The sequence below is a fragment of the Amyelois transitella genome, chromosome 4 (assembly GCF_032362555.1).
Source record: "Amyelois transitella isolate CPQ chromosome 4, ilAmyTran1.1, whole genome shotgun sequence".
Taxonomy (NCBI): Eukaryota; Metazoa; Arthropoda; class Insecta; order Lepidoptera; family Pyralidae; genus Amyelois; species Amyelois transitella.
In genome coordinates, this window is record NC_083507.1 from 13,030,468 (window position 1) to 13,053,985 (window position 23,518).

Consider the following 23,518-nt stretch of genomic DNA (forward strand, 5'->3'; position numbering starts at 1 on the left):
TAAATAGAAAGAATATTGCTACCTGTCACCACTTGTGTAGGTACCTACTTCAGAATCACTATTTGTGATCATTATCATCAAACCTACATACTTACATACATTGTGTGTCAATGCAGACTCGTGTAGACTTTGTTTCTATCAGCTTTCCCGTTTATCATTTTTCTAGTCTTAGACCGACCATCTTAGATTTATTATGCCTGCGCAGACGCTGACACAAACTCCACTTTTTAAATTGTTAAAATTCCAAACAGGATTTTACACAGACAACAGTTAAGTCTATCTGCCATTTTGCTTTTGCTTATAATTTTTTTGGAATTAAATAACTACGTACTTACTTAACGATATTGGGAATTTAGATTTTAGGTAAAGAGCATCATTGATTAGGGAGAACCTACAACAAACTAAGAATTCTGGCCTTACGACGTTCAGGAATAGGAAGCCATGATAACCGCGATAGAGAAGAGGAAATATGATCGTATTTACGGATATTAAAAATAAAGCGAATAAAGTTATTGGCTAATCTATCGATGATCGATTAAGAAGAAGGATTTGAGTAAAAATGCAATGATAGCCTGGCATTCGGGGTTTAAAGCTACTCCATACTCAGTCGACCAGTCTCTCAGTCTCCTTCAACAACGCAGTACCGGCGCTGTGTCCTGGGCGAAATCCCGACTGAATTTCATTCAATCAGATTTAAGGATCCAGAGATGTTCCGAAACGTCATTATTGCCGGTTACTTATATAGGTCTAAATGTCACTTGGCCGTAAAAACTCAATATACCTAATAAGCAGAAGCAGTATAGTGTGAACTGTAAAGGTACGTGCACATTGTATGGGCGAGCGCAAGTCGCGTTACAGCGTACAAATCCTCAAATAATTGGTATACTGATGTCCTATTTAAAGTATTTTACGCTGTGATGCGACCCGCCATCTGTAGTCCTTCATAGTAGGTAACACTATATTATACACCCTTAACGCTGCAATCGCAATAGGTTTGACAATCGCTTTTTTATGCTACGTTTTTATGACGGCGATATTAAACGGCCTCTTTAAAGATCTTAAAGCAAAGATTGATCTATATCTAAAACTTATAAATACTGTTAAAACTTAACATTATAAAAATTACAGTAGGAGACAGGTTGTCGTCAAACTAAAGGGGTAATCTTCTGACACCTAATATAATAGGAACGAGATCTATATTTAGAGATTCATTATTGATGGGCAAAATATTCCCTTTAAATTTGACTTTACCTAATAAGTATGTCACTGTACATACAGTCTATATACCTTGTAAAATTTTTTATTATAATAAGATATATTTACATAAATAATAGGTTATGAGTAATATATTTATTATACTTATAAGTCGTGGACTAGTGATCGCGGCATGTATAAGCTGGGCTAAGTAGGAATCACCTATAATACCTTTATTATTTTAAATCGCTTGGAGTGCGAAATATATATGTATTGTATGATGATAGTATGGTATAAAAATACATTTTAGATTTTGTTTTATAAACGTTTAATAAATTGAAGATAAGCGAGTCTAAATGGCGCATATCAAAATCATATAAAAATTGAAAAGACTTGTAATAACATTTCAGGATGTCATAATAATATATGCCAGAAAACTTTATTATTTATACGAAGAAGTACGAGTAACCATGATTTAATACATATTTGTGAGTAATCTTACCTACTTAGCTGACACATTTCAGTCTAATTATCATGGCTAGCTAAATTAATAACAATTATACTTAATTCTAAGTTATAAGTCGCTTTTCCTAAATAGGCAAGGTCACAGTCTTCCTACAGCGGAATTGCATTATTTAATTTACTTAATGTCGAATACTTTTTCACTGCATTTAAGTATTATACATTCTAATGTGTATGCAAAGTTATATAAGTAAACAGCGTTTTCACATTAACCATAAGTTAAATCCATACTTACCTAATACTGTAGGTATTTTTGTAATTAAAAATACATTTTCATACATTCACACTTCACAATATCTCCAAAAGATGGTGTGTTTTGTGGTAAGTAACGCCATCTATTGAGCCGTAATGGCAATGTGCACGGTACTCCGGCAGATGGGGTTACTCGCCTTGTTCGCACCGGAACAGTTCATAGCCTACCACGCCTGGAGTGGTTGCTACGTAGAAGCCATGAGTTTCGCGTGCGCCGTCACGTTGCGCTGGTGAAGGAAGCCGCTGCCTTCCTCTTCTTCGCCATTGGAGAGACCATACTGAAAGGATACATTTTTATCAAGACTTGTTTGTCTGCTTTTATTTATATTGATTATATTTCTAGATATATATGTGCAAGTATTTCCAACAACCTTCTATTAAATGTGACTTTAACACGAATCAATGTTTAGAAACTTACTCTTGCATCTCACCTACAAGCCAAAGGTGAGTGTTGTTTGGCAACTAGACTGAAAGATAGATAGAATAGAATAGAAGAGATTTATTTTCAAAATTGGATACAAGGTATCACTTATTGACGTCACATAACTTAAATCTAATTATAACTACTACCGCTTCCAAAGCGCATGTGTAGAAGAAGCGGCGGAACAAACGGATAGATGAAAACACAATCATGTCCGAAAACCTCATCTTAGCGCAGGCAGGTAGTGTAGGTTGTAATCCTAGCCTCTCGATGTTGTAGAGCTCAGTGTTGACAACTGTAGGACCTCACCTGTAGCGCATGCAGGTAGTGTTGTTGTTGGTAGTGTTGATTGTAGTCGTAGCCGGCGGCGGGGCTGGGCTCGCTCTTGATGTTGTAGAGCTCAGTGTTGACAACTGTAGGACCTCACCTGTAGCGCATGCAGGTAGTGTTGTTGTTGGTAGTGTTGATTGTAGTCGTAGCCGGCGGCGGGGCTGGGCTCGCTCTTGATGTTGTAGAGCTCAGTGTTGACAACTGTAGGACCTCACCTGTAGCGCATGCAGGTAGTGTTGTTGTTGGTAGTGTTGATTGTAGTCGTAGCCGGCGGCGGGGCTGGGCTCGCTCTTGATGTTGAAGAGCGACGGGTTCGGGAACAGCGGCGAGGTCGCGCCCACGGGCAGCCCGTACTGCCCGTGCTGGCCTTGTACCGCCTGCTGCTGAAACAATCCAATGGAGGCAAGATTAGCGCTGGCGAGGTTTACAATCGTATATTTTAAGAGTATCATATCGATTTAACGTGCTAACTAAGACAGACATAGTATATCGGTGTGAAAAGATAGGTAGGTACCTAAGTCTCAAGTTTTAGCAACACACTGGTACGACGTATTGTTCACATAATTTATAAGGTCCACTTTAAATGTGTTATTTTATTAAAATTCTTATAAATACGTTTATGTAGGTATTCAACTGTGTTTAAAACTTTTGAAGCAGTACTCGAAGTAATATTTTTTTTTTCATATCGACCATAACTTCTCTTTCCCTTAACCGATTTCCACGAAACAAAGTTTTGATAACGCTCCTAATTATATGTAAAACACTTATGAAAATAGTTTCGAAGTTATAACGTACCAGACAGACTGACAAAAATACCAAAAATTGTTTTATGGTTTCTTTAACTCTTTAATTGCCCCCTTTCAGTTTTTTGGAAAAATAAAAATATATAACGTACAGACACAAGATTTTTCTGCCTCATTATTATATGTATTGACAGTTTATGTCAAGTTACCTGGGAATGTGAATGGTGCGAGTTGTGGGCGAGCGGCGAGCTGTCAGGCGTCGCGTGCGCATGCGGCAGCGCGTCCGCCCTGTGCTTGGCGCTGTGGCCGTGGGTGCTGTGGCTCGACATGGACGTCAAGGGCAGGGGCACTTCTGTTATACTCGGCTTGCTCTCTGAAAGATGATTTTTTATTTAAAGATTTCTAATGCCATCATCTCCCTAGACATAGCATCTGAAATTTACACAAAGCTGTTTGGTTCCCGGTATCAATAAAAAAGGATAAGACCACTCCATCTCGTTCTCATGGATGTCGTAAAAGGAGATTAAGGGATAGGCTTATGAACTTGGGATTATTTGGCAATGGGCTAGTAACTTTTCACTATTTGAATCTTAATTCTATCATAAAACCCAAAGCTGAATGATGGTATTCAATTTTTTTTCAAGACTTGGCTCTGTTTATTAGTACTAGTAGGTATGTTGGGAAAGAGGAGTTATTTTATTTATGTATGTTGTTTGTCATACCATCAGTACCGGGTGAACTGTGTCCGTCTTTTTTGGAGGGGTCCTGAGGCGGCTTGGGGCCGCTGCCAGACTTCTTGGGCTTCCTCTTTCTGGTCTGAATACCGTCTTTTCTCATCGCCAGTGGCCTGAAAATTAAACGTAACTACTTATTTATTTATGTTGTTAAAATACATTATTGATTTTTGTTGTTTTGTATACCTTGCTGATGATATCCCCACATGACCAGTAATTGTGTGACGTCACCGGCACATGTTGTTGTTACCTGTTGATGCCGTGCAGCTTGTAGTACAGCCCGCAGGCGTTGCAGACGGGCTCGCCGTCGTTGTTGCGGTGTGACGTCACCGGCACATGTTGTTGTTACCTGTTGATGCCGTGCAGCTTGTAGTAGAGCCCGCAGGCGTTGCAGACGGGCTCGCCGTCGTTGTTGCGGTGTGACGTCACCGGCACATGTTGTTGTTACCTGTTGATGCCGTGCAGCTTGTAGTACAGCCCGCAGGCGTTGCAGACGGGCTCGCCGTCGTTGTTGCGGTGTGACGTCACCGGCACATGTTGTTGTTACCTGTTGATGCCGTGCAGCTTGTAGTAGAGCCCGCAGGCGTTGCAGACGGGCTCGCCGTCGTTGTTGCGGTGTGACGTCACCGGCACATGTTGTTGTTACCTGTTGATGCCGTGCAGCTTGTAGTACAGCCCGCAGGCGTTGCAGACGGGCTCGCCGTCGTTGTTGCGGTGTGACGTCACCGGCACATGTTGTTGTTACCTGTTGATGCCGTGCAGCTTGTAGTACAGCCCGCAGGCGTTGCAGACGGGCTCGCCGTCGTTGTTGCGGTGTGACGTCACCGGCACATGTTGTTGTTACCTGTTGATGCCGTGCAGCTTGTAGTAGAGCCCGCAGGCGTTGCAGACGGGCTCGCCGTCGTTGTTGCGGTGTGACGTCACCGGCACATGTTGTTGTTACCTGTTGATGCCGTGCAGCTTGTAGTACAGCCCGCAGGCGTTGCAGACGGGCTCGCCGTCGTTGTGGCGGTGTGACGTCACCGGCACATGTTGTTGTTACCTGTTGATGCCGTGCAGCTTGTAGTAGAGCCCGCAGGCGTTGCAGACGGGCTCGCCGTCGTTGTTGCGCCGCCACAGCGTGGTGTTGCGAGACCCGCAGTTGGTGCAGCATTGACCGTGACGCCGAGCCGCTGACTGATATAGCAGAACGATTAATATTAACATAAATTGTGTTCACAGTATGGAAAGTCTCAGAAGGTATGGAGGTCTTTTGGCTTGTGGATGCCAAAACTTTGCTGAATCGCTTCACAGGTTGTTAAAACTTTGTCAAACACAGCTCTTCACAACATTATAAAGTAGGCATCACTGACATGATCAAATTATTAACCGTTTATCGTATTTTTGGTGGTACTTTATAAGTGTTGTGATTAGTATTGCCGAACTTTGGATAGTTTGACTATCGGTCATCATCTAATACCAATAGGCCCATCGATACTATTGAACCTCCAATATTGAAACTACCATATCTATAGTAAACTAGTATCGATATGTTTTCGAAAGTCCTATGAAAATGCTGCAGTGTAGTTTGTTCCGCCGCTTCTTCTACACATGCGCTTTGGAAGCGGTAGTAGTTATAATTAGATTTAAGTTATGTGACGTCAATAAGTGATACCTTGTATCCAATTTTGAAAATAAATCTTTTCTATTCTATTCTATTCTAAAGCCTCGGAACATAAATAAGTCATTATCAATTATCAATTAATCAACAAATCTTTCAATCTGACACCCAGAAACTGCTCCATTCAACAGATTACAATGGTAAACTTTCATAATACTAAAAGTAATTTTCCATAAATTCATTTAAGTAAGTACCTATGTGTTCTTTTCGTGCAGTATTTAGAAATAATGAGAACATATAATAGTAATAATACCTAGTAATAATTCACAAATTCAAATTCAAAATTTTTATTCATTATTATAGGATACTTCATATCACTTAATAATTTATTAAAATTGGTATTTACATATTTCATAAAATTGGTTGACGTCAAATAAATTACTTAAAACTAAGTTTACTACCGCTACCAAAGCGTCAGTGCAGAAGAAGCTGCACTGCAGCAATAAGAAGCCACCGCGACAATGATTTGAAAACCCAAATAAAACTACCACCACCAAAACAAACTAAACAAGCCATGCGTGCGGTATTACATACATAAGACAGACAACAATCTACATTCTACTGCCGACGCTACTGGACAAGAGACGATAAATAATGAGGCGCATGCGGCGTTAATGTGCTCGAGGCCGGGAAACGGCCCACGAGGCGGGGCCGCTCGCCATTGGTCGGACTTTGTCTCCCTCGCACCCGCACTGTCCAGATAACGCCGTCGACAGACAGCACTCGCGAACAAAACACGACAGTAACCAACGCACACTGCTAGTTAAGTGGCTTGCGCCGGCCTTTATCTCCCGACTTCAATCCCGTCAATTGATTAATGCTTTATTAGATCCATAAATGCAATTGCCGACCTATTAGCTATCTCCTAATAAACAAAAGGTATCTCGGAGCATGAGTGCAAGGAGCGGTAGCGTGTAGTTCCCTAGCACACTCCAAAGCGCCCGTGACCCAAGCGTGCAGAAGGAGAAAGGAAGCCATGCACTATATTCTACACGCCACCGACTCACCTTTTTCATGCCCCGGGCCATGCCCTCGACACTCATCCATCTCTGCACGCTGCCGTCCTTATAGAAGCGAGTGAGGAGCTCCGCATCGGCACCTGTCGCAAGACAGAGGCATTACTAAGTGTACTCGCACTCACCAGCCGCTTGCTGGGCTTAACGAGCGGTCGGTTGACGCCGTTGATCTTGTGGTAGAGGCCGCAGGCGTTGCACAGGTAGTGGCCCGTGGCGTCGCGGCGCCACAGCGGCGTGTTGTTGGCGCCGCAGTTGACGCACTCGCGGCCCTCGTCGTACGCTTCGAGGACGCCATCTGTGCGCCAAGCATATTCAAAACTATTCCTAGCTAGACTTATTCGATAAACCTAACTAATTCTCATTAAAATCCCCTTTTAGTGGCATCTTGCTACCTTTAGGCTTCAAAGAAATTTAATAATATTTAAGTACCTAACTACTTACCTAAGACTAAATTTTAAAAGATTGATTCAATGGAAAAAGCAAATGTAACTCAGAGATATAAGTGTAAAACATGAATCTAATGAAACTAAACCCTAATCTAAAACATATAAACGAAGAAAGTGTATGACTGAATGACATTAACGCGCAGCCCAAACCGCTGCGTCTAGTTTAAATTTGGCGCGTGGTCTTTATGTGGTCTGTGTCTGAGAGGATTTCTCGATATTCCTGCAGGTTCGGGAAAGATGGTGGTTTTTCATTTTACGGAGCGGCGTTCGTCCACTAGTATGTGTACTTATAACTATTTACGTGAACGACTGGAAAGGGAAAAACGCAAGTATGATTATTTTGAAATAACCGATGTTTATTATGTTCTCATGCTTTTTTATTTAAGCTTATTGAGCTTTTTTTTCTTCTCATTGTAAGTTATGCTTTTATTAGAAGTATAAATAAAGCACTTTATCAAAATAGGCATTAAGTACTAGAGCGGATAACGGCCAGGAGGTGCTGAGTTAAATGAATAAAGTTTAATGAGAAATAGCCGCCATCTCGCGGTGACAATGTAGCCTATCGCAAGTTCTCAGAATGTGGAACAACGATAATTGTGTTTAGTACGTAATACCCCAACCCAATTGCTATAGCTTCGAGTTCTCAAATTAAATTTTATTATGTACCCTAACTACTAGTAAGCTGATAATAGTAAGATGATAATTTACCTAAATAGTTCTACCTTTACCTACTGGTCGTATAAATTACAAATTTATTAAAAATTCTATTCAAAAATGTAGGTAAATATGTAACTTAGTCACTAAGTTTAATGCCATTTTCCTAGACTCAAATTTAACTTAGGATCTTAAAAGTAACAAAATATCGTGACAATTGATAATGCTAAGTTAAGAAACTTAAGAATTAACACATATGTACTTTTTTACAATTTTCTTTCATTTTCAAAATAATTAAGTGATGGATGCCACATCACTCGCATCACCCTGACACAGGAGTGAGCTCACTGATATGATAGCGCCGGTCTGATTCACTGATCTGTACTATATATAACTAGGTATGATTCACGGCCGATAACAATACACTTTGTTATTGACGATTGGCATTTAATATTTGTTTAGTCCTGATAAAATAAAGCTAAATGACGCTTTGTCAAAATTTAAAGAAAGACTAATCCAATGTCTTGCTTTAGGCATTCGTGTCCCAAGAAAATGTTATACAATTTTCAATGCAAATACAACAATAGCAATACAAATTGGTAGGAATCCAGTAGTTACAAAAGTAGATTTCTTTAAAAACAAACAAACAAATTATTATAATTTTTCCAATCGATAAGATAACTAATAGATTATTAACAAGTGATAAGTAGGTATACTTAATATTTAACAGTTAAATGCATATTAAACATTGAAGATAGAAGAATATGGTAAGTAAAAATATGGTAAAAACTTCGACGAGACGAGTGATATGATTATTCTTTCTTAGTACCTAATATAAGTCTTAAACTTACAACATTATATCTATACCTACATTATTTAGTCTTAAAATATACCTATATTATAATTTGTATTTCTTACTATACCACAATAACATTATCTCGTTATTTTTGCGTTATATTAAACTAATTGTCATTTATAGTTATAACGATAATCTGACAGTCAATGTTGAAGTCGCGGTTATCCTCCTGCCGATAACGACATGCCGTGTTTACGCAGCGATAACACATTGTTACAAATGTTCAGCTATTTTAATACTTTGCTGTCTTTTCCTGTGAATCTACAAATGGTAATGACGGTGAGGGTTTTCAAATAACTTTATTATTTCAACTGCTTTTGTCACTTCACTCACTTTGACTACATAGTTCTCGTATAGTTTTGATTTTTTTCGGATAATATAGTTAAGTGACATTAGGTACTGTGCATATGTTTCAAAAGATATTCCTTTCGAAGCAGATAGTTAGCAAAGCGATTAAGTTAAGTACCTACATAAAGTACTTAAATACGATTATACATTACATTCAGCATTCTGTAAACATTCAGGTTAACACATTAAAAACCTAGTAGCAGTTTCACCAAGCTACGAGTTCTAAGTCACATCAATGTCGTAGAGGCGACGATTACAGAATTGTGCTGCATACACGACGTACTGCATAGGTACACGTATGAACGCTAACGAGTGGACGTCACTAGCCTGTTTGGGCGCCAATTTGATGCCCACATTTGCATGAACTACGTTGGTCTAGTGTGAACGTGGCTTAAAACAATCTTTAGGTAAATAAGAATCCACTCATACTACCAATAATATATTTGGTTATACATATGGGCGCCTATGACCACGGTCGTGGATTGGATATACAGATTTTTACGCGGAGCGAACTCCCGCCTTGTCTCCGCAACCTTCATAGGGGATTCTAACCCAGGATCCTAATCCAGTAGCCTCAATGAGCAGGTTATTCTCTCATCGTAAGAGCACAAATATCAATCAAACATTATCAGAAATCTTTGATACATACATCTGAACCTGCGCTTTATTTGACAAGGCATATCTCTGCCAATAATAATTGCAATGACAACAGAGTAGTTACCATAAGCCGGCGGCCTCTGCAGGGCGTCGTAGGGCGCGCACCAGGAGCCCATGACCACGTTCTGGCCGTACATGCTCGCCACTCCGCCCACGCCGCTCACCCCGCTGCCACCTGAGGGGAAACATCGTTATTTATTTATTTATTTAAATACACATATCAAATTGTAGTTAAACTATACATAGTAGTAAAATTATAAGGCTACGATCTACACTACAATTCAAAAAACAGTGTACATACGAAGACCATGTAAGAGATACCTACATATATGATAATGATATAGATAGGTAAATATTAACTAAGAAATTTTGGTTTACAAAAACATAGACAGGATGAACATTAACTAAGAATTTTTCAATAAGCTTTTTACCAGGTAAAAAATAAAATGAAGTTTTTAAAACGTAACTTTTAAAACGTTTACGTTAAAATCGTACTAGTAAAGCAACCGTTAGTCACCGCACTTGAACTGATTTGTGAACCTATTTACTGCAAAGAAGGCGTCTGCTAAATATTTTAAATAAGTATATCAAAATCATTATAATCTGATTATCAAGTTGCACAGCGAAAAATGTGCAATGGTTAATTAAATCTGAATCTCATGTGATTGAATTGAAAAGACGTTACACTTGAGAATTATAGAAATAACATTTTGTTTACATAACTATCTTTCGTTTTTATTTTGTTTTTAAATGTATCATAAAACTAATTATGAAGTAGGTACGTAAGTACACCTTAAAGAAGAAAGTAAGTAAGTACCTACTTGGATTTTAAAATAATTAAGATTTCTTATTTTATAACTCCTTATAGCCTTCCCCTAAACGAAGCCAAAGTTTTGGAATCTTTAATATCCTTGGGTAAGTCATAAAACATTTTTGCAATTAACAACACATTAAATACAATACCCAATTGATCCATTATTCTATTATTAACAACCAAATTACTCTGACCTATTGAACAAACTATAAAAACAGCGAACCTGCAATGAGCGCCATGTTTTGCCACCAGTCCAGAGATATTGCGTCCATCCCGTCACAGTTTATGAAATTCGCAGTGAGACAGATTCCGAACCACAGTGTAACACATTAGCAGTTAGACAATAACACACGACCCGTCGGTCAGAGGTCACGGAGCGAACTGACCGATGGTGTGCGCAGGAGTTGCGTTGCAGAGTTATCAGTGATTCAGCCTCAGTTGTAATAATGATGGGTTGATCGAAAATACTCATGTTAATTTTTAACTCGCACACTAACAGGATAGCAGTTGACAATCATAGGGAATTACTGGTGTACCTTTTTTTTATGGGACAAATTACACAGATTGAGTTAGCCTAGAAGTAAGATCGAAACTTGTGTTACGAGTACTTACTACAGAACTCAACTGCAGTAGCTCAATAGAGGGATTTCCTTAATTATTATAGGCCTAGCCGTAATTGGGTCCAATAGATATTTATAAGATGTCATTGTCAGAGTTACTCAAAATGGAGAAATAAACCATCCACGCGAAGACCGACATCCGCGCGGACGGAGTCGCAGGGGGAAGCTAGTTTTATAATAAATACTTATATAGATAAACATCCAAGACCCAGACCAATCAGAGCAAGTGCGTTCCTCGTCATGCCCTGGCCGGGATTCGAACACGGGACCTCCGGTGTCACAGACAAGCGCACTACCGCTGCGCCACAGAGGCCGTCTTGGTATCTATATGAATCCAGGGTACCAGATATATCTCTCATCTTTGCCTCTCCCGGCTATCTCTCGTTATGGAAAAACTAAAACGATTTCGTCCCAGTAATCTCATAGACAAGATTAACTAATAACTTAGTCCCAAAAGCTATATAATATAAAACCTATAGTTCAGTCTCGTGATTAATATCAAATTTGGTAACTACCTTAAATTAATTCTACAATGTTCTTCAGAAATCATTCAAATAGATTACCCAGTGGGTTTAGTTAACCTATCTACTTCATTATTTACAAAACTTGGGGGAATCTTTTAAATTTATCCTGTTGTTTTGCTTTAGATTTACATCGAGGAGTTTCAGATGCGTTAATCACGTAAAAGACAATGACTACAATGACTAGACTGGTCATATTTGAATAAGGTCGTTTACAAATATATACCTTTTTATTAACCAAACTCCCAACTCATATTATAAAAGCGATTACATTCGCCTTAATAATATGAGAGGTGAAGAGGTACCTAACGTTTGTTTGTTACCTCTTCACGGGATGTCTTCTGAATTAATCTTCTTGAAATATCAATATAATTAAGGGTCTCGAGAAGGACAAAGGATACCTTTCATCCCGTTAAAGGCTATAGTTCTCGTGGGATTTGCGAAAAACCTGTATTCTTTTGTAAGTGGCGCTTAAATAGTCGCTTTTTTATATATAGATAGCGTTAATTTCGTCGCTTTTTGTAGATGGTGTTATTTTTTATGTTAATTCACGCGGGCGAAGTTGCTAGTAAAATAAACTGTACATTTTCAATAATATTTATTTTCTATCTTTGTCCTGCTTTACCTGTTATTGTTTTCAACTCATTGTGACTTGCACGCTTCATAACATAATACTTACGAGTAGTAGGAAGCAGTCGCGCGAAAGACATTTCGTGTCTACCAAGCAATATTAGTCTAAGTATATCAAGTACAGACAAATTGTGCTCATTTGAGTTGATTCTTTGAACAGAGATAGTGAATCATTGTTGCGGCTGACGGCACGGCCACGTGCGTCACGGGCAGACAACCCGACAAATATGGCGATTTTCCTCGTGAAATCCCATCGCGCCACATTCTAGGACGATAGTGTTGTCAGGAATTACTTAAATTAAGAAATTTCCCATTATTGGTTTGAAAATCTGATAACTAGCAAGCTGTACAGAACTATTATTCCCTCAAACATTTTACAAATACACATAGAGAGTACTTTTTTATTTACCTAACTGCTTCGACATCGTCTCAGCGCAGTGGAAATAGCAGTATTCTTTTACACCATTAAAATATTATTCTTAAATTATTAATCGAGTCACTACTAACCCCATAATACAAACTTTTGAACGATCTATGTAAGTATTAGGTAGGTATATATTATACTTAGGTAAATGGTCTCGTCGATTACAATTAAAGCTCATCATCCTATTATTTCTCCTTTTGATGCCGGGAACCACACGGCATTAAGATTGTAATGTATTAAAATCTATGGCATTCCGTATTACGTATTGACATTGATTCATACTGCTGATGCCAGCAAGGTCAAAGGCGATTGACTGACATAATTTTGCTGAGTAGGTACACTAAAATACAAATAATGCATATTGCTTTTTATGCCAAATCAACTGATGATTGTGTTGTGTTTGTACATGTATACAGGATTTGTAAATGTGTGTGTTTGGGGCTAATCCTTCAATTAGTATCTCTTGGTTTCGTGAAGCGTCGTCAATTCATTACTTTTCATCAAGTTCAGTTTTTCTTTTATTTGTGTTATCTAAAGAACTTATCCAATATTCGCTAGTTATACCTACAATAGCATTGCAAATGTGTGTTTCTAATAACGTTAACCTATACAAGTACGATCATACTGATCATCTGAGTAACAACCTGCGTCATATCCTGTCATCTGTGTAGGGATTCCCTTGTAGCAAATTAGGGGAAAATATTTTAAAAAACAATTGATTTCCGGGAATATTGTCTTGCATTATATAAAAACATAATTTTTTGAGGCCCCTCAAAAGAAAAATATATTGTTTTAAGGCTTCAAAAAAAACTATAAGTAAGTTCTCTTAGTCATCGCTCATCCGAGAAACTAGTATCTAGATCCGTTTCTTTTAACATCCTCCAGGCGTCTGACCAGGGTGCTCCTAAAGACGGGCCCAAAATGCATCACCTTTAGGTAGAGCACGAAGTGATACTGCTGAAGTTTTGGTCTTCTTTTCTATTTGCAGTTTTCAGCAGTCACCCGAGATTGTGAGCCGTAGTCAACATACCGTAGGAGTCATGGTGGGCCGCGTGATGGTGCCACACGTTCTGGTGCGGCGCGAAGTGCGCGTACTGCTGCAGCCTGCCGCCGTACCCCAGGCCGTAGCCCTCCGCGCAGTCCCCGCCGTAGCCGCCGCCCACGCCGCCGCCGCCGCCGCCGAACATCGCCTCAGCAGATCATGCTCCACTTCAAACCAGATCTGTAATTAAATTAACTGTTGAAGAACAAGTCTTTTGCGAAGGCTCCTACACAAAGCAACGTCTATCGTCGCCGTACGCTGGATTAGAGGGTGAATAATACAGAGATGTAATGTAATATTCCTTGAAACCAATCAGCGTAAGCTTGGCACGGCTATTGTCGCTCGCCCCCTAATGTAGAACTGAGGGGACACTAAAGAGATTTTATAGGGCGTCAACAATGGGTGCACAGTTGGAGAAAGCAAATGCGAGACAGCAGCGGTAGCCGCCCCTTCCGTGGTTGATTTGGAATTTAGTGGAAGATTGATTGATAGTGTTGGAGCATTATCATCTCTAGTATAAAATCTAAACAGTTACTAGGCGCATTTTATGGACGGAAATTAAAAATCCCTTAGCAATTAACTAGACCCCTAGACCATAGAATATGTTATCAATTGCTGTTGTGTATGTGTTAAATTTATCAGTATTTGTTATATTGGTCCGAATTAAACTTGTTCTTTTTCCTTCTGGCGTTAGTCCCAGTTGCATCCTCACCACCACCACTCTGGAGAGGAGCCCGGGGTATGCCTTTAACCATGGATCCTGGATTGGGTAAGTCAGGTTCTTACACGAAGCGGTCGGAGTCACCTGACCTCCGCAAATTTTGGAGGTAAATCATACCCGTATTGGATCCATGGTAACACATCCAGTTGCCTGAATGTGCAGGTTTCCTCACAATGTTTTCCCTCACCGCAAGAGCATACCAAGCATAAGGAGCAGACCGAATTAAACCTGTGTTCACATCATAACAATCATGCCACTATCGAGCTTACAAAACAGCTGAGGCCACTCTACGTGTGGTTGCCGATTTAGCCAACCCGATTCAGAGAACTGTTTATCAAGTCGTGTTTACAGTGAGCCTACGCAAATACGCGAAGCCAACGGTAGCTGTACTTGTTTTGATGGCTCGTGTTACACACAATAGTATTTTGACGGATAAGCTGTCGTCGATCATAAATTATTTCAATTTATTTTGTTTTTGTTACAGTATCAGAGATCTTGACAGGAAATACCTACGCGGTGTCCGTTTGACTATAACCTCCTAAATCCTAAATTATATTTCGCCTTAATGAGTTACTGAATTATGTATAGGTATAGGTTGTCTGAATTTAGTCACATGGATAAGGCACTTTATTCGATCGACAAAAATAAATCTATTCTATATATTTGGAATGAAAAATGTCGATTTAAATAAGTTGAATAAGACTTTCCAGTATAAATAAGGGTTAATGTCTAAGCAAAGCGCTAACGTTTCACATGTTAGTGTTAGGTTCTGTGCTTAGATTCTTCGGCATTGAAGTAGAAGATAATACAAAAAAATATTTTTATAAATAAAACAGGTATTAAACGCGAATATTATTTTATCTCGGACTTTATTTATAAATAGTAGTACTTATAATGCAACGCGAATGTTTAAAATCAGTTAAAATCCTTGTCTTATTATTTACTATGACGACGATTCTGTTTTGCTTGCAGATAAGAAACGTGTTACGTTGTATGATATGAGATCCTTAGCCTCTGCTACAGACGCTGCAAGTACTTACATACTGCGCCCACGCACGATACGACCACGAGACTGCTGAGCAAGCGATTGAATCGCCAGTTGTTATGATATGGGATCTCTTGGCCTTCTTATCGCAGTTTGACTTCAAAGAAATCTAGATATACAGAAACATAGTCACAGCTGTAAACAGTGTTTTATATGTAAACATGTAAAAAGACGAATCCAAAATAGGTTGCTATTTTGACAACTTAGAAAAAGCAAAATCAACTACGTGAGGTAGGTATACCTATTGTAGTTTAGAAAGTTCATTAGCAGGGATCGTCAATTAAACCGTTCGTTATTAACAATAAAAAAGAATTTCATTTTATAAAAAAAATAGAAGATTTTTTTTGCAACCTTTTCACATTAGGATAATAAACGCAAAAAGTACATACCTACATGTCAGGGTTGTTATACGAGGTTTTGATTAAATTTGAATGAAGAATCATATGCATAAGTATATAATTTTGCACTAATCTAATTAAGTGTTCATACATACATGTAACTATCAATTAATACATAAATAATGAGTAATAATCGCAACATACCACCTCGAAACGTGCAATCCCCTCAATCGGACGATTACCACGTATCAAGAGATACCACAGCCTAGATACCACACGTCTAGCAACCGCACACGACTATCTTCCCTACATCCACAAAATAAATGCCATAATTGCGTGCACTTCTACTGACACACTGACTGAGTTACTCTGTAAAGTTACTTAGCATTGCAATATTATCTTTCACAGGTGGAACAAAGGGATAAGGGCGTTATTATTGTGAGATAAGAACCATAATGCAACCTTCACACACATTTGATAAATTCACATTAAAATAAAGCTCCCACAAAGTATGAATGCACCCTTTATCTTTGTTTTTGTAATGATTATAAATTGTGTAATTAATTTACTTAATTTGAAGGTTAATAAATTCTCTGTACTTCTAAACATTATAATGAATAAATAATTGTTTATTTTTACAGGTAATCTTTAAAACTTCTGAACCATTGTCAATGATATAATAATACTTATGCAAGATCAGCTTTTTCTATTACAAAATATTATAAACAACAAATGCTATATTTATTGTATTTCTGGCACTGTTAGCCAAACACAGCGGGTCACCAGCAGGCGGATATCCATTGAAAAGTTATTGAATAAATGTTGTAAGTAAGTACTATTTTAATGAACATTATATATGGAGGTGTGTTGGCTATCGGGCGAACCAAGCTCCGGCATAAAATAATATTCAATATGCGACACTATGGAATACCATCTTATTTTTCTAGAATATATTTTCCATATTGCAGTTAAAATAAAAATAAAACATAATTTACTCGTTGATTTCGAGCGGAGGTTCTTCTTTGAATACTTTTTTTACAAACTTACAATATAAGTGAGGTTTGACCCACCTTGACGTTTGTCCTTGGATTATGGATTGTTTGGATAATGTCCATCCGGGAACAGGAATAAACCCGGGCCATAGTGTATTATAAAATAATATTATGATAATATCTGCTAAGAAAAGGAATTTAAAAAATTACTTATATTGTTTACCGTAATTACAGTTTGATCTCATTTCTATTGGCTCTGTCTACTCCGTAAAGGATAAAGACGTGATATATGTAGTCACAAACTTGCTTACATTCTGGTCTGGTAGCGAAGAAAGAACATAAGTAGCATGTGCTTCCCTTCCCAGCAGCTTGTAAAAGTCAATCAAGGGAAACCTTTTAAACTTGGGATTGTTGTTTTGGGCGATGCGCTAGCAACGTGTCGCTATTTGAATCTCAATTCCATCATTAAGCTATACAGCTGAACGTGGTATATCTATCAGTCATTACAAAACTATCGACTTTGTCTACCCCGTAAGGGAAAATGACGTAATTTTATAGGTTGTTTGTAGCTTTTTGACAAATACTAATTAGATAAGTTTATCTTAAATTTAATTTATTGAAATGTGAAATGACGTGAAGAACTGCCTGCGGAGGCCTATTTCCTGAACAAAAATTTTGATTTGTTAATGGTACTCCAACGACTTTGTATGGATAACATGAAAATGCTATCGGCGGTATCGCGGGCATCGTAATTTAGCAGTTTATGCGCGAGTGCTGTCGTCGCCTGTTATCTAGCGAGAGCGCATTCTATACGTTATATCTGCATAGACTCACGTTATTATTTTAGTAATTTACAATAATGTTGTTTTGTTAACAGGTTTTAAGTAAACACTCTGTATATACCGGCTCGGTCCAGAGCTACCTACGTGCTTAACAGGATTATATGTTCATTACACGTGAAACATAGGTAAGTTTCTTCACAATATTTCAGAATTAGGCTTTTTGTTTAGTATACTCGAATATTATATAAAGGTAAGTACGTGGTACTGAAAACATACATTCATACATAGATAGGTATATGAAGTCTTTATCCCTATCAGGGTAAAACTAGACAGAGCCAACAGTCTCGAAAATACTGAATAGGCGTTCAGCTGAAATAAACAGTTGCATCTAAAAGCTACTTAAATATGAGTAACAAGAGCTTCTAAGCAGTATTGTTTGACCTTTGCATTTTAAGTGGTGACGCTAAACTGTGGACAGTTACAAAGCAATACTCTCGTGTACGAGTAGTAAGAACTAAACAGGAATCTTTTGACCGCGGTGTATAAGTGGTGACGCTAATTAGAATTTTATGACCCTTGCATCTAAAAGTGGTGATGGTAAACTGTTTAGGACGGTAACAAAATAATAATCTTATGTAGCGACAACTTTCTAAGCAGCAATCTTTTGACCCTTGCATCTTCAACGTGACCGCTTAACTGTTCGCGGTAACAATAAATCAAAGATTTACTTAGAACGTATAGTTGTGTTGACAGGACCAGGTGCGAGGTGTGATGGATGGTGATTGGTGCGGTGAGTTTGCGAGGCGAGGCACGTGAGGCATGCGAGGCAGGCGGTAACGAGGCGGCGCGGCGAGGCAGCGGGTTAGGTGACCTCGTGATTTACTGCGCAGCGAGGCACGTGCGGTCTAGGCGTAGGCGGTAAGCAACAGTTTATAAGAAAAATGTCCCTGATTTAAGGGCGTTCGATGAGAAATGGAGTTGTGATGTAACAGACAAAGATGAAGTCGATAATTGCCGCAATAAACTTGATCATGTAATCGACAGGACAATCAAATAATATGTGGTGTAAACAAAATTGTCATAATGTAATTTTTTCAGAAAAAAAAAATAAACATTCTTATTTTTCATCCACTTAACCCATGGAACAAGTATCCAAAACATATGAAGGGCCATAATATGCCTTTTTGCATATCCAATTACTTGTAAATTGTACAAAATGAATACCTGTCTTACAACGCCTCATTACACAGCTAAGTGCCTTATAAATCTTGCAAATAATTCAGTGGGAGTTTTACATTACAAGTTAATAAAGCCTGTTTCCTTGCGACCGGTACCGCCCGATCGCCCGACCGTCCGACCGTCCGCGGGTCGGGCCGCGGTCGGCTGGTCGGCCGGGGCGGTCTGAGGGTCTAATTGACTGCCCCGGCTATAAATTTCACCACATATCTAATGGGTCTGTCTACCGTCATACGAGTGGCACATTATTTGTCTCGCCAAAAAGGTGTTCAATTGAAACCCATCCTTTTATTCGTTAGCAAAAAAATGATGACCTTTTTTTTCTTTCTTTTTTAATCATCGTAAAATGTTAAGTACTCGTCTTAATATAATGCTTTTAAAAGATAGTGGTACTCGTAGAGGCCACGAAATTTTCCATGGGTAGTATAATTCCTATTTGATACAGAAATACACTCGACTAAATTAAATTAAAAGATATAACGAATTTATTTCGCGTTGTGAACTCAAATTTGACGTTTAGTTTTTTGCCTTTACGTTTTAACCTTCCTCGGGCAATATCCAAACCATATGCTTCGTTTTTTGTACCCCGCTATAAATCCTGCTTTTTAGCTGCAACGCTAATAGCTACAAATTTTGACGACATCTGGTTGTAAGCGACACCCTTAGAGTGAAAAATATAAAGTGACATTCTGATATTACTGTTCGAAATAAATTAAGTTTCCTCGACTTATATTTGTCATAACTGTCAGCCTATTTTCGCCACTAAGCGGCTAATGATCGCTTCATGTTTCTGTCCCGAAAGGGGAGAACGGTGATCAACACTGTCACACTTACCCTACGATGAGAAATTATTGCATTCCTACATCAGCTTATAGAACACAAATTTATCAATACCCGTAATAGCTGTACCAATGATCACCAATATTCTTTAAAGTTATGACTAATGAGTTCAAGTATTGAAATTTAGTATGTGTATTTATAAGTCTATATTATTATTTCGGATAAACCTTCATTAACAACTTAACATTGTAGAAATAAAATTCATATGCTTTAGTAGGTATAACAAGAAGGCGTAGATAAACGTATTGATCAAATCAGGGATGTCGTAGCAAAACGTTGAGTCAAGCCTCAACAAAAAGTATGCAGCGATCGAATCAAATGGAATGATGTATTCCCTGCCTACCCCTCCTAGAAAGAGGCGTGATTTGTTGTAGGTACGACAATAAGACGGCAACACAAACTTAGCTGTCGTATGAAGTGATGTAGTCGCGTGTAAATGACCGCTAGCCATGCATTAGCGGCGTCTGATTTACAAGTTGCATTAGTCGCGGCGCGGCGGTGCGTCCGCGCAGTGTCGGCGCCGAAATAATGCTTCATACGGGCAGTGGAGTGGCCGATGAAAATGTAAGACGCAGTGGCATTAAATTTTTGTCCGTATGAAGCTTGGAATAAAAAAGGAATAAACGTGTGAGGAAGACAAAGACAAAAAAGAATTTCCTCTTCTTTCTTTAAAAGTCAGTGTCTTTTTGTCACAATTTTATATTTTGATTGACGGAAAAAAAAAGTTGAGCAAGTGAAAGAGCTTGTATCTTGGTTATATGTTTACAGTAGATCGAAAATTTAATAGTGATATTGAAATCAGAGTGAATGCGGAGAATATGGTAAATGGCAGATCACTTAAGTGATCGTCTATCTTGAAATAATATAATATTTCGGAATTAAAAATATTAATTCTGCTCTGAGCGCTCCGTCTCAATTTCTTAACATTCGAGTAATATGGTGTGAGGTCGCATAGCACAGTATGCACAATATTGCCTACGATATGTTTTCTAGCCCTTGTATTTCTGTATATACGGGGAACATGATCGTGTGTTATTTTCAATCTACTCAATATCTCCTGATTTTACCGTTTGCATAATCAACCAGAATATAATGTGTTCGTTGCTTAAATAATAAACAAGGTTATTAAAAACCCCTTACACACTTTTTGTAAGCACGACGAAAAATATAGGGTCCATTAGGATGTCCTTTTTACGTGACCCAATTTCATCCCACATTAAGAAAATTTTATAGTTGAGTATTAGTTTTTTGTTCATTATAATCATCTGAAACCAGCAATAGGAAGTAAAGACAAAAAGTGACCTGGCAAGGAATACTGTTCACCTGTTAAAGCTTCAAAACTCAATCAAATTCAAACAAACAAATAAAACACCGACTACAATTATCAATTAACCATCAAAATCAAATCAGACTCTGATACACTTCCATCTGACATGCTGTATTAGTCACGAGCCACAAATAGCTGCAGGAAGACACGCAACAGACCGCAGATGTCCGGCACTCCACTCGGAGCCGGGTTCAAATCCGTGGTCTCGCAGAGTGCCCGCTTCTAATGTAGTGCGCTATGACTGTGATTGATTATCGACTGTTATATTGCGAGCAGGGATGGCTATTGGGAATATAATCACTTCGGTCAGAAACCGTATCATGCCATTTGAAGAAGGAATTCCGGCTTTTGCTAATTCGTTGCCACGTTATATCTGTAGTGCGACCAAGACCAGAGAGCAATATAAAATCTTTAAAGTGGTTAAGTATGATTGATTATCCACTAAAACAAAAATACTAAATTATATTTTATCTTAAAAACATTAGATGGATAAAAAGAAATTGTTAAGAGTTACATTTGTTACTGTAAATTTCCGCGGAGCAAAATATCGACTTGCTTAATTTTAGGGTTAGAACTAATTTACCGATACGTGGGATACCAAGACATACTACCCCAATTTCTGTGGTACTACCGAAGATGAGACTATAATCAGCAGCCCTAGAGTGCGTAACCTCGCGCCCGCATCGGCCGCGCGACGGCGCCGGCTCAAGTGCTTCTAAATGCGCCCGCGCACGGCGGCTTGCCCTAGGTCGGACACTGCACTCCAACCACTAATGTTCGTTACTTTGAAGCCAGCTTTGATTATCAAAGGTCGATCTTTGTGACTAAAGTTTATACATTTTCCATAAAGTTCACTGACACAGCAATATCGCAAAAAACCTATGATATTTTTTTAGTAGTAACCGAAAAGCGTACAGACAAAAAATTAAAATTATTATTTTCACGAATGAAAACCCTAATCTTTCACATGAATATCGTAAAAGATGACTAGGCTTTATACCTACACTTGGTATTCCTCATATATGCGACGGGCTAGCAGCCTACTGTTTATAAAAATAATAATAACCATAACTAATACGGTACACCCGTATTAGTTATGGTTATTATTATTTTTTCCGGAAACAACAAAAGCAAAATGAGAATCAATTAGGCAATGCCACGGAAAAATGCTACCTCGAAATAAAATATTTGAACACGAGCCAAGGAACTAACATCAGAAATGATTTTATCAGCCTCCGATCTGAAGTCTTCCAGATACACATCAGATAAATGTATTAACGGACATTTAATGTTATTGAGATAGCACATTTCGTTAATCGCATACCTATTGAATAGCTTATAACTTATAGGGATATACGCATAATTAGTTTTACAACATTGATATTTATCTGAATATGGATGAAATAAATCTAAAACAATACTTAGGTATTTCGACTAAATTTAATCTTAAACTATCCCTAAGAATTGATTGTGAAAATGAAATTTTCAAGCGATAGCAAACGATTTGAAGTAGGTTTCCACAAATTCTGAATGCTATTTTCAAAGTCCGCTCAAATATTACAGGAAAATATCTGTAAATTTTATCGCCAATTCAAAAGTAACCATCTATGTGTTGTTAATATTTGGAATAATATGAATAAGTGAGCCTTGGATTTAAGCAAATAACAAATTATAATGAAATATCTGTAAAACTAACGGTAGATATGCGAATAAAATCTTTCTAGCGTTGTTAAAAGCAAAAACGGCCTAAATTAGTTCTCTCGACCGCCGTCAGAGTTCGCTACTGGCGAGTTGAAGAGGTCGCACCTGCGGCGCCACTTGACGCCACATGCCCACACTCCAGCGCTGGGCTTTTTGTGGGAACTGGGCCGGAGTCCCGTTACCAAGTGCAGGGACTGAGAGATAAGTGTCACAGATTTTTTAAAGATATTTTTGATGGTATCCTAGCAGTAGCTCTCAGTTCTGCCGACGTCAATATATAAACGTCGTTAACTTTTGTCCACGTAAGAATTTCAAGAAAACCTATGTTAGTGCTGTTACGCTCATTACGTTGTTTTAGTGGTCTGTCAGTCCGTAATAAAGTAATTTTAATCTTATTGAAGGTAAGTTACAAATCATACTAAGCAAATGCGTAAATAATCATATCTAATAAAGTCTACTGACCTAGCACGAATTTCTTTAATATAATAATTTTGATAAAGCCTATGATTTGTAAATAAATAGGCCGATTTTTTAAAGAGGTTCCCCGGGGTCAAAGGTTTCCGAAGTATTTAATACCGCGTCCATAGCTAAGGCGCGATTCAGGAATTGCAGAAACTATGCATTATTCTTGGCACTGTTATTTTAACAAATC

General features: G+C 38.3%; 1 protein-coding gene across 3 annotated transcripts in view; it reads right to left on the bottom strand.

Annotated features, from left to right (window-relative positions):
* Positions 1-18: 18 nt before the first annotated feature.
* LOC106138991 (GATA-binding factor A-like) overlaps positions 19-23,518 on the bottom strand; it is a 47,093-nt gene continuing 23,593 nt past the window's right edge. Inside the window, exons 2-9 of one of the 3 annotated variants that reach the window (XM_060954412.1) lie at positions 13,873-14,064; positions 9,898-10,008; positions 6,998-7,167; positions 5,239-5,372; positions 4,185-4,309; positions 3,672-3,835; positions 2,935-3,102; positions 19-2,246 (exon numbers count right to left, since the gene is read on the bottom strand). In XM_060954412.1, the coding sequence (XP_060810395.1) occupies positions 2,154-2,246; positions 2,935-3,102; positions 3,672-3,835; positions 4,185-4,309; positions 5,239-5,372; positions 6,998-7,167; positions 9,898-10,008; positions 13,873-14,029 (1,122 nt within the window). In that variant the 5' untranslated portion in view covers positions 14,030-14,064 and the 3' untranslated portion in view covers positions 19-2,153. Of the gene's footprint in view, positions 2,247-2,870; positions 3,103-3,671; positions 3,836-4,184; positions 4,310-5,238; positions 5,373-6,997; positions 7,168-9,897; positions 10,009-10,870; positions 11,010-13,872; positions 14,065-15,645; positions 15,671-23,518 lie in introns of those variants that run through there. The other 2 variants (XM_060954410.1, XM_060954411.1) reach the window with 2 other exon arrangements.